The sequence below is a fragment of the Atractosteus spatula genome, chromosome 18 (assembly GCF_055471065.1).
Source record: "Atractosteus spatula isolate fAtrSpa1 chromosome 18, fAtrSpa1.hap1, whole genome shotgun sequence".
In the NCBI taxonomy this organism is placed as follows: domain Eukaryota; kingdom Metazoa; phylum Chordata; class Actinopteri; order Semionotiformes; family Lepisosteidae; genus Atractosteus; species Atractosteus spatula.
This window is the reverse complement of record NC_142723.1, coordinates 16,886,167-16,897,924: the sequence shown is the minus strand read 5'-3', so window position 1 is coordinate 16,897,924 and position 11,758 is coordinate 16,886,167. Positions and strand designations below refer to the sequence as shown.

At 41.0% G+C, this 11,758-nt stretch overlaps 1 protein-coding gene and 1 long non-coding RNA gene across 2 annotated transcripts in view; both read right to left on the bottom strand.

Moving 5' to 3' along the window:
• LOC148818716 (uncharacterized) lies at window positions 1-2,261 on the bottom strand. The gene is made up of 5 exons (XR_016094420.1): window positions 2,205-2,261; window positions 1,612-1,688; window positions 1,386-1,473; window positions 1,121-1,174; window positions 1-600 (listed from the first exon to the last, which is right to left on the bottom strand). It is a non-coding gene; the product is annotated as an uncharacterized LOC148818716 (long non-coding RNA).
• Window positions 2,262-5,720: 3,459 nt separating this feature from the next.
• The window catches only part of pkd1a (polycystic kidney disease 1a), a 108,227-nt gene continuing 102,189 nt past the window's right edge, over window positions 5,721-11,758 (bottom strand). Inside the window, exon 47 of the mRNA XM_088936886.1 lies at window positions 5,721-11,744. Within this exon, the coding sequence (XP_088793012.1) occupies window positions 11,079-11,744 (666 nt within the window). The 3' untranslated portion in view covers window positions 5,721-11,078. The remainder of the gene's footprint in view (window positions 11,745-11,758) is intronic.

Sequence of the window (11,758 nt, the reverse complement as noted above, 5' to 3'; positions counted from 1 at the left end):
GACAATGAAATGAGAGTTTTTATTGCAGAATTCACAGCACATACAATAGCAGCAGTCATCAGAAAACATGCAGGTCAAGAATAAAATACAGCACTGAATCGGGACATTACAGATCAAGCCACTGGTAACAAAAATCAAATGTAACAAAAAGCACACATTGTCAAGAAAAAATTGCCGGAGATCGTCGGAGTGCAGAGAACCAGGAGCCGCAGCACATACAATAGCAGCAGTCAACAGAAAACATGCAGGTCAAGAATAAAATACAGCACTGAATCGGGACATTACAGATCAAGCCACTGGTAACAAAAATCAAATGTAACAAAAAGCACACATCGTCAAGAATAAATTGCCGGAGATCGTCGGAGTGCAGAGAACCAGGAGCCGCAGCACATCCAATAGCAGCAGTCAACAGCAAACATGCAGGTTAAGAACAAGATAAATCGGTACATAAAGGGTACACTACAGATCAAGCCACGGGTATCAAAATAAAATTCAAGGAAAAGCACACATTGTCGAGAAGAACTTGCCAACGCTCGTCGCGTTGCTGGAGTGGAGCTGGAAAGGAGATCGTCGGAGCGCAGAGAACCAGGAGCCGCAGAACTGAAGGCAAAAGAAAAAGGATCAAGTTAACAAGATATCGGACTTGCAGAATCGATTCACTTGACGTTCTGAAGTCTATTAACTGTTTAAATAAAATGCAGGAGTAAAGATATATAAAAACACTCAAATTGAACAATAAACCATGGGAAATCACCAATACATCTCAGTCCCACTACTCCAATATTTAGAAAATACGTTCGGTCACATAGAAATCCAAAGCTACTTGTAAATACAAGACCAGATACACTTACAGCGTGTATAATATTCAAATAAACTCTGCTTTAAAAACCATTGATAAAATGTGTTGGTATTTTCCATCTTTACCTAATGAAGTAAAAAGATGAATAAAAGTATCATAAAAAAGAACCAGCACCTTAGAGTTTACTCCACAAAAGCACAATGAAACGAAAAAAAGTTATCAAGTTAGTTTAAAACTGTTCTTTTGTTAAAATGCTAGGAAATACGTGTTGTTTTATCGAGTCACACAAATAGTGTAGCGGAAGGTAGGAACAGAACTTACCTTGGAAAAAACACTTTCATAAGTGGAGATCCGTTCTTGAAATCCTTTTGTTACCTGGAGAAATAAAGAAAAACTTACGAATTAGTCAAATTCATCTTTACAACATTTTATCATTTCTGAGCGGTAAGCGTTATTATAGCCCGAATCCGAACAGCAGAGATTACATAGCTACTGACTTTATACAGCAAATGTTTGAAAATAAATTACAGCCTTTTTTCGTTAAAGGAAACGAAGTTAGAGATACCATATCTTAAATAAAACATACTTCATGAAAGGCAGTATAAAAACGCTGAATGCAGACTTTTAAAACTTCGAGAGCACGCTCAAACGGACAGAAGACTCATTTCGGCGTCCTAAAACACAAATTAAAGAGAAACAAACGCAATTAACAAAATTTGCAACGACAATACATTTTTGTCTAACTGTCCTCAAAGTGAAATTTGATTTTTTGCACTTAAAATAAGAAAATTAGAAATAAAACGCAAACGCACCTCACGCCGCAGAAACTCGCCCCGCCGCCATCTTGCCGGGCGCACCTGTGGAGCGCAGAGAACCAGGAGCCGCAGAACTGAAGGCAAAAGGAAAAAGGATCAAGTTAAGATATCGGATTAGGAGAATCGAATCACTTGACGTTCCGAAGTCTCAACGATTTAAATAAGTTGCCCCAATAAAGAAATACACAAACACGCTCAAGTCAAATTGTCTAAAAAAGCAATAGGAAACTTCAAGAGAAATCACAGATACACCCCAGTCCCACTACTCCAGGATTTAGAGAACACATTCAGCCACATAGAAAATTCATTTTTGAAATGTTACTTTATAAATTTAAGTACCAGTTATGGCGTGTACCATATTAGATTTAAGTCCCCGCCTTGAAAAGCATCGTGCAAATGTTTGTATTATCCATCTTTACCCAATGGATTTAATAAATGAATAAAAGAACCAGCGTTTCGAGTTTCTTTTTCTTTTCAAGAAAAGCACAATGAAACGAAAAGAAGTCACATAGTACTAGTCAGCACGTGTTTTATCGAGTTACACAAGTATAACATTAAAAAGTATAGCGGAAGGTAGGAATAAAACGTACCTTGGAAAAAAAAACACTTTCATAGCCGGAGGTCCGTTCTTGAAATGCTTTTGTCGCCTGGAGAAATAAAAAAACATACGAATTTGTAAATGTCATCTTTGCAATATTTGATCATTTCGGAGCAGAAAGCGTTATTACATCCGAATCCGAAAAGGAGAGAATACACAGCTATTCGCTTTAGGAAGTAAATGTTTGAAGATAAACTACAGCCTTTTTTTGTTAAAAGAAACAGACCTTATCTTACAAAACATACTTACATGAAAGGTAGTACAAGAACGCTGAATGCAGACTTTTAAAACTTCGAGAGCACGCTCAAACGGACAGAAGACTCATTTCGGCGTCCTAAAACACAAATTAAACAAGAACAAACGCAATTAACAAAAGTTGGAACAACAATACATTTTTGTATAGCTTTCCTCAAAGTGAAATTTGTTTTTTTCAATTTAAAATAAGAAAATTTGAAATAAAACGCAAACGCACCTCACGCCGCAGAAACTCGCCCCGCCGCCATCTTGCCGGGCGCACCTGTGGAACAGGTGGACGGGGCGTGTCCGCTGAGGAAGGTCACTCTGGGGGCGGGCTCGGCTCCTGAATGACAGCTGTGCACTCAGTTACAAGGGCTCAGCACTCACGGTACTGAAGATAAAATGAAACTTTAACTCACCAAATCATACATAAAGTATATAACGGCTAAGAATTTTCAGAGAACCAAATTCAGTGACATTCCTCTACGAGTCTGTTCGTTTAGCTTGCGGCCAGCTGGTCGAATCGAGAGAAATGTGCTGGAGAGAGACCCCTGTCGCTCCTAGTTAGGACTGCACCTCTTTTTCACTGCTAGTGCCACGCCTGTCCTGAAGGTGTCTCAGTGGTATAAGGGGCTGCTTTTTAGAATTGAATTCCGATCTATGCATTTATAAAGGACTTAAACCCCCCATTTGCCCTGTTTTGGAAGGCCCCGAAAATGGAGCCCCCCAAAACGGCCGGCGTGGTAGAGAACAGCCACTTTACAAACTCACCCCGACAGCACGAGAGCTTCACCCGGGGCTTAGATCTCAGACTGACGGGGAGGCTCGGGGCTCGACTTCAACTCAAGACTCTCCGGGAGTCGATCTGCTCTCTGAACTTTAGAAGTGTCCGATGGTTATGCCCGCGGAGCCACCAGGCCGGCCATACAGAATACCGGCCATGTACATCTCTTATTCAGCCTAAAGCCAAGTCACTGTTCCGAAACGAGGCGGTTTCCACTGTTTGCTCGCTAATCAAGCATTAAATTAATGCTACCGAGACGCCCTTGTAATGCACTTTTCTAGCATTTTTTTGCGACTGGACCTGACTTGTTCATCTTTTCAATTGACAGTAAAAAATAAAGTATCAAAATATGCAGTAGACTTGGGGGAGTCTGTATGTCTTGTGTCAGGCTTGAAGTCTGAGAGGTTAAGTGTTGATGTTTGTATTTTTTAAAACAAAATGTCTGAAATGATTCTAAAGACACCTTTTTGTCAAACAAAAAGTACAGTATATAACGATTAAATTGGTCTAAATGCTTTGCACCCCAGCTGATGTCTGAACAGAGTATCTCTTTAGTTCCTTTATACCAGTAGGTGTAGATTTCCATGGGCATTCGACAAGGTTCCACATAGAAGATTAAATATTTGATAATCAAAAGCGATGCTTGTAAATAGAATGTCAACCAGTGTATGCAAAGAAAACAGAAATGATCAGGATTAATAACTAGTTTTGCAATCAATGGAGCATCACTTCGCTCCTTATTATTAGTATTAGAAAAGCTATTATTTAATATACTGTAAAAGTCAAAAGGTAGTCAAATGAAAAGAGGCGACAATGTCTTTGAGTATCAGTCGGCTGGCAAAGAACTAGTGGAAGGTATTTAGGAGTTGTATATTTTATATTTCTAAGAGAGAGATGCACATTCATTTTGATTAATTTAAAAAGTCATTAAAATTCAATATCGTGTTATACTGTACACCGATACACAGGTTCTACAGTGAAAAGGTTTGGGGAACCACTGTCAATGAGCGACGTACAGTACAGGAATCACAGGTGAGACTGACTATCAAACACTAGCAGTATAATTCTTGCTGCTTGATCTAAACTCTAAATCTAAAAAAAAAAGACTGGAATTCTGAAACACTGTTTCTGGCGCACGTTTGACGCTTATTTCTAATCTTTCACTATTCATGATCTGAATCCCTGGGGATGAATTAAGTATTCAGAATTGAAAACAAATGTTTAAATTAAAGTTCCAGTAAGGTTACTCCATCAATAAAAAGACACGGACGATGACATTTTTTTAAACTTAGAAGTATGTTCAATAATTTCATGTAAAAATACAAATATTTTTAAATATTTCAGAGGTCTGTATTTCTGAGACAGCAAGACCTTCCAATGTTGTTTTGCAGATGTGTTATGAAAGTCCTAGGTCAACTTACAGGAGTACATAGTGCCCCTTAAAAAACATTTCTTGGTCCCTTTTCACGTTTCCAATCTTTAAACGTCCCTTCATTTGCATATTTTAAAACGGGCACAATGAGAAACTAATTACTTTGTCTGTTTACCAAAAAATGACACAGCAACGAAGCATTAAGATGCGCTGGTTATAGCCTTTTTAAAGAAGATGTAACTATTGGCTAATGTTCGTTTTTTAAGGCTAAGCCCGCAGTTCTTGTGATTACGGTATGGGTTTGGAGACAAGCTTAATTGTTCCGTTCATGCAAACGCAGAGAAAATACCGGTATCAAATGCAAATTCAATTTACCCTCCGGGCAAACAGAGAAACAAACTTGCAGACATACCTATCCTTGCAGCAGCAATGGAGTGCTTGACCTTTCCACACGGGGTGACTAGCGGTCGAAGTCGCCGTATATGGAAACGTAATTACCCGAGAATATATTCGCTGTATTTCTGGTACAGAAGCAGCTGGGAAGCTACTGTACGTTCAACGTCACAAACCGACACAAACGCAGCACTAACGAGTGCAGTGGGTTTCACCGTTTGTAGGGGTGGGGGCAACTTCACAAAGCTTCTTTGTTTGTCTGTGAGTGCAAGGGTGTACCCCGACTTGCGCCCATTGCTTACCAGGATAGGCTTCGGCTCTCTTGCGACCCTCAACTGGATGAAGCGCTAAAGTTAGGGGCACTCTCAGCTTTCCTGCAGCTTGCTGGATGCCAAGTAGTGATTGTGAAAGACACCCACCTACTCCCAGTGATTTTACATCTTGTCAAATGAGAAGTGATCTGGCTGCTGAGTGATTTATGAACAGCATGTCTGTGTGTGCCGTGGGTACCTGACACGTAGAGTGTGAATCTTTGGGGATTCCAATTTTTTAAAAACATGTTAGGTGGTCAAGTAAATACAATCCAGAGGTGTTCCTGAAGGCTCCCTCGGTACAGTTCTGATTCACATCCCATTTCCTGTACTCTTTTTCAAGCATGCCTACTACAGCTACAGCAAAGTCAAGGAACCCGGTGAAAAGGATGACACGCGAGGCAGAGTCAGTTTTGTAGAAAGACTAAGTAGGCATTTATTTTGTATTTCTTGTCGTACACAATACCCAGAGATCAGCCATCAGAACTTGGACTTTGTCAAGTGCAAAGCATGGGAAGTGCTACAGCAAGCAAACAAAACAACAACAAAAAAACATTTCACAACAGCATCATTAAAAAAAAAAACATCACTCAGCTCCTGAACAAGCTTTGGCACCATGAATACAGAACTGTATAAACAGTTTTCCTGCTTCCCAAGCAGGTCCTTATTACTTGTATAAGCGTCTTTACACAAACTCGTTTATGCTGGTGATACAGAAATAACCGTATTGCAAACTGATCTTTCCATGGGGCAATTCTTAGTTTTGACTATATGAATTTCATATGCTATTTGTTGCCTGTTGTAGTTTGACTACCTGATATGCACCACCTGCTTTCCTGTTTAACCCCGAGACCTACGAAGTAGGTCAAATGTTGTCTTTGTGTTTGCTCTCTCTGAAACAGAAAGCAAAAATTAAAAGGCTCACAGGCCTGGCGCCCCCTTCAGGTGCATGAACACAGAGGAGGCGGGTGGGTAGGCACCTGTACAGTACAGTATGTGCCCAGCAATCCTAGACCCCTGTGAAACAGGCGCATCAGGTGGAGACTGAAGCTTGTGATCCAGGACACTTTCAGAACACGCTATGGTGGCACCAAGACAAATCTGGCCAAGGGCAAACAACCTCCTTTGCAAACCACTCTAACTCCAATTTATCGTTATTAACACTTTTGGTGAGCCCCAAAGAACACGCCATGGCCATAAATTCCCCTCTTTCAAATCTCAGATGCAGCAGGGTCTTGCCTTCTAAATCCTACTCCCCTCCGATGTGCAAATTGCCGCCGTCTAAAAAATAAAATACTTCAAAGACCTTTAATGACAAAACTGGGACAGAAGATTACAGAAGGAGAAAAAGAAGAGATGCAATTATATTAATATTGTGCCTGCCGAGCAATAATAATGTACCCTGGCAAATTCGAGGGACAAACCATATTGAAAAGCTTTTAGTAACAGCCCTGCTGTTTTCCAAATAGGTATGCTGGCTTTTTTGCAACTACAGTATTAACATTTGTGTACAGGAAAATGTAATAGTCAGAAATAGGTTTACATAATGTTACATGTATATACAAAGCTGTTATCTTTTGCTAACAGATAATCAGATACTTGTTGCAAATTTCTCCTAGCTGCTGTAACTCTATAAAAATAACGCAAGATGTGTTACACTGTTTAACAAATGATGCACCATATTAGCCCCAGAGCAAAGTTAACTTACACCAATAGATTTGACACATTCAGCATATTCAACATTCCCTGTAATGCCTCTATTTAATTACAACAAATGGAGATTAATGTACTATTTAACAACTGTGCGGATAATTAACAATTAAGCAGAAGACACCTAAAAGAGTTTCAGTCATCGATTTGCACTTAAGTACATATGATTTATAGAATAGATGCTTTTCCAAGTACAAAAATGCAGTCTAATTGTTTAACTAAATGCCGATTCTGTGCCAAAAACTTTGAATAATTTTCCCCCTGAACCTTGTCCCTTACTGTACTTTGAGAGAATGCTGTTTCTTTTACACATACATTTTGTCAAAAACAAAACCTCTTTTCCTGAAATACATTGATGTAAATACCTAAATCTTCTTTCCTCAGTACAAATCTAAAATTGGTTTCAATGGTTTTGCATACTCAGTGCTCTGACTGTACTGTAGCCAATGTATGGAACAATAAAATATTTACAGCGGGAGTCAAAAATATGTACATATATACATTGAAAAAACAGTCGAGCTTAATGACAATTGCCGATTGTATATACTGTAATTCTGAAATACAAATTTGAATACTAGTGTTTAAATTGTAAAGCATGCTTCTTAAGGAGTATGGCTATAATTCATTATAGGGTTCTTAGGTACAAATGTATTGACATCTACATTCTTTAAATCATTGGAGTTTTAAGTCCTGCTTATTACTGCAAATCACCTTTTTTTATTAAAAAAAACGAAGCGTTCAGTGCAAATGCTATTCACATTACCTGAATGTCATAAAATTTAGTCCTGTAAGGGATTCTGTGTGCTGTGTTCCATGTAATAAGTTCTGTTTCATTAAGCATAAAAGAAATATGTCTTCATGACTAATGAAAACCAGCTACAGAAAAAGGAGGAACACACCTGCCCTGAGAAATTATACTGAACTATTAACAATAATAACTGGCCATAAATAAAAAATGATTGTTAAACTGAACTGTGATAACTGTTGTATATGTTGTTTTTCTATTCAGGTACCAAGTACTTGCACTGAACTCTTCAAGATCAATAATTTCTGAAGTATTAAGACACTGGTAAAACACTGAAGACCCTTTCTGTTCCCACATTACTAGTCCCACATTAAATGGCCTTGAGCCCGTCACTTTGTATTATTTTTTTAACCCGATCTTAAATTCGTACATTAAGTGCTAAGAACCAGTAGTGTAAGCAGCACGAAAACGACCAACATAAAAACAACCAAAACAATCTGACCTACTGCTACTGTCAAAAGTTCACACCTGCCAGAACCATTTCCTCCAGTCTAATCTTCAATGACTTTCTGCAGGGGAGTTGGCCAGTTGGAAATTGGGCGTACTGTACTGTATAGAACAGCGCTGTCCTTCAATGTTGAGATTTCCATAGTAACAGAGGACCTCAAAAGCACAGCTCTTCTTTTAAACCTCATATTTAAGTGCAGTAATACATATAGTAAAATATTGATTTGCTTTTCTGGAATGCTCTAAAATGTGTTTTCCAGTGATTAAGAAGTTAAAGTCACTAAGGACCTCATAGTCTCTGAATAATGTTGACAAAAATCAATGCACTTGCCAGATTTTCATGTGATTCACCACATTAGACCTTTACTGATTATCAGTTATTATTCTATAGATCTGGCCCTCTACTTTCAAGCCCTATTTGTTCAGAGATTAACAACTTCGCCTCCAGTAAGATATTTATGGTCCTTCCCGACATCATAATGCTACTCTTGCAAAGCCCTTCTGATAAATACAGTATGCTTAAAACACCCAACACAGCGTACGAAAACTGCCTTTGGCTTTAGACACTACAGATGTGACCTGTACCACGATAAGGTTGAGCCGAATTAAAAGTAACTCCTGTTTTGGGATCCCTGAGAAAAGTGACAGTAAACTAAATGTGGTAGAAAAGCTGTCCAGTAAGGAAAGAAAAGAACAGGACTGTGTAACATTTCAACACCCTAAAGCACATCACCTATAGTATTCTATAAAGGAACCTTGCAAATATAGATTTTAAAAAAATAATTAAATATGCCATCTTATAATAGCATCCTTTAAAAGTAAAGTGCTAGGTACACCAATTAAAATGACAACAATTAAGTTAAAATAACAATATTATAATCCTTCCTTGGTGCTATTAAATGCTTAGCAAGCTTTGGCAATAGTAATGGAACGTATCTGTGCAGCTACATCCGATAGTAACTGTAAGAAGCTTATTATTTTAAAATATATTACTAAAAGTGCTTTTAAATTAGTTTTGAACCATTAAGCAACACAATGTATACCCCTCCCCCCTCCCAGGTTTTTCACTGGGGCTTTCAATGACATGAGTCGTCTCCACGCAGCAGTGGGCTTGCAATGAAACTGAAAACCCCAAAATAGAGACAATGTAGGCTCTGAAACAACTGTATGTACTGTATATAGTGCAGTGGAACCATGTTCAGTTGACCCAGTTCAGATTCTTCAGATGTTTAATCCACACGAGCTCCTGTTGGCTGAAGCAGTAAATTATATTTTGAAAATGCCAAACACGTCCTGTTACTCTAACTTCGTTAAACAGTTAGGCCCTGCTTGGCCTCCAATTCAGCAACTCTGGGATTCCTTAGCGAACTTATGCCATGTTTTCTGTTGTACCCGTCCAGCTAACCGCTATTCCACTCGCAAGATTAAATCGATGAGTCGCGCCAATAAAGCCTGTTGAAATTGTGTTTGAAAATCTGAATTAATGTCGTTAAGTTGGGAAGAGCATCTGAAGATCCTACAGCCTTTGCATGCTGGGAATTGGACACCCCTGTGTTTAATATAACAACCTGAGACAATAATAAGGGATAAACATCCATAACACTTGATTATTATATATACATTATCAATGTCTTTCTTTTTTACCTCCGATTTATCTTTGCTGTATGGACTTGATTCCTGGCTCGCTAAGAATTCAGTGAAAGTTGGGAGGGGGGACTGATAGCACAATTATCATCTATACCTTCTGCAGTGCTCCAGGCCATTGGATTTCTGCAACCTTGATCTGAAAATACATGTAAATACAAAAACTCAAGACTGCTCTGAAACAGAACAATGACCTTACACCAGTTTTTTTTTATAAAAAAAGAAAAATAATCACCAATAGTTTTCTTTTAAAGCAACGTGTTGAACAGAATTGTACACCAAGCAAGTATTTTGTTAATTTTGCAGTCCATTCATTTTCAATTAATATTTTTCTTTTTAAAAGCACAACCGATGCTTTGTCGTTTTCACGCAGACCTCCAGGGTCTTTGGAATAAAAGTGGCGACCCGCACCATCTTGAAATCCTCACTGTGTACCATATAATTCTCTAAGGTCCCCACAACCGCTGTTCAAAGACATCAGAACATTCATGGACTGTTCAGAGCTTCTGATTCTTTTCTTGTGGTGAAGAGATCTAATAGGATTCTAAAGCAGAACTGGACAGTAATCAGAATGGAAGTCCTGCAGTGAAGAGCTGTATGGGAAACAGTCATGACATGACCTGACGCCACTATCACCCTCACTTTGTTGGTAGGCTCCCGCCAGGCCTCAAGGGCAGGTTGTAGCTTCTTTTGTGACTTTCTTTCTTAAAAACACAAGAATTTTCACGAGATAACACGGCGCTTCCTCATCAGAGCTGCTCTCTCTTTTAAGAGGGAAAGGGATTGCGGCTCATCAGCTCATCAGAATATTTTCTTGCAGTACCACTGACGATTCCCAGCAGGTCTGCACCAGAAGTGACCGCCCTGCTGAGCCTTCCCATTATGATTTTTGTTGTTGTTTTCTCACTGGGGCACACAACGACAGGGTAAAGAGCACGCCGCCGCGTTCAATCTGTCCATTTCCGGGGTCATTTCCGAGAAGTCCCAGCAGGGCGTCACTTCGGTACAAACCTGAGGCAATTTCAGCTACTGCAGCCTGGTTACAAGATTGACTTTTTAAATAAAATCTGTGCCAATGAGGTTATCCCAATGACGCTCGAGTAACCTTCTCAAAACCTCCCACTTAAGAAGCCTTCGCCACCCCCCTCGGCCGTCAGCGACGTTCACAGCTGGCTGCCCTGCCGGGAAAGAGCCTCCATTTTTGGGTGACCGGTCACGTGCACATCCGTGTTGGGGTGCACCTTGTTTTTCATGGGGGGGGGTTTCCGTTTCTTGGTGGGGATGGTGGTTGTGTGGGCGGGGTGCCGGAATAAACTGGAGGGGATCGCTGCGTCCGCGTCGCAGGCGGACTCCCGGTTGTGCGGGCCGGGGCGCGCGACCGGCGACCTGGCTCGGCGCTCGGGGGGCTTCTGCCCGCCGCTGCCTGCCTGGCCTCTGCCGGCAGAGGCGCTCCTGTTGGCCAGGCAGTACTTGCTGAGCAGGGCCTCCGTCACCTGCAGGCACTTGCTGCGGTTGAGCCGCCTCTGCGCCCGCTCCAGGCGGCACTCCGTCTGGTAGAGGTCCTCCGTGACCTTGTTGACGCGGTCCAGCTGCAGGAGCAGGGCGTCGAACACCGGCGGGAGGCGGCGGAGGGTGGCCTCGGCCTCGGCTCTCTCCCGGGGCGGGCCCGGGCCCAGGGCCTCCGCCGGGCCGCAGGGGCTGGAGGAGGAGGGGCGCGAGGACGTGTCCGACGCCGTGTCTGGGGTCGGCAGGGGGCACAGGGACTTGGAGTCGCTGGAGCAGCGGGACGGCAGGGGGTCCATGCCCTCGAAGCGCACTTTGTGACGGAACTGGGGAGACAGAA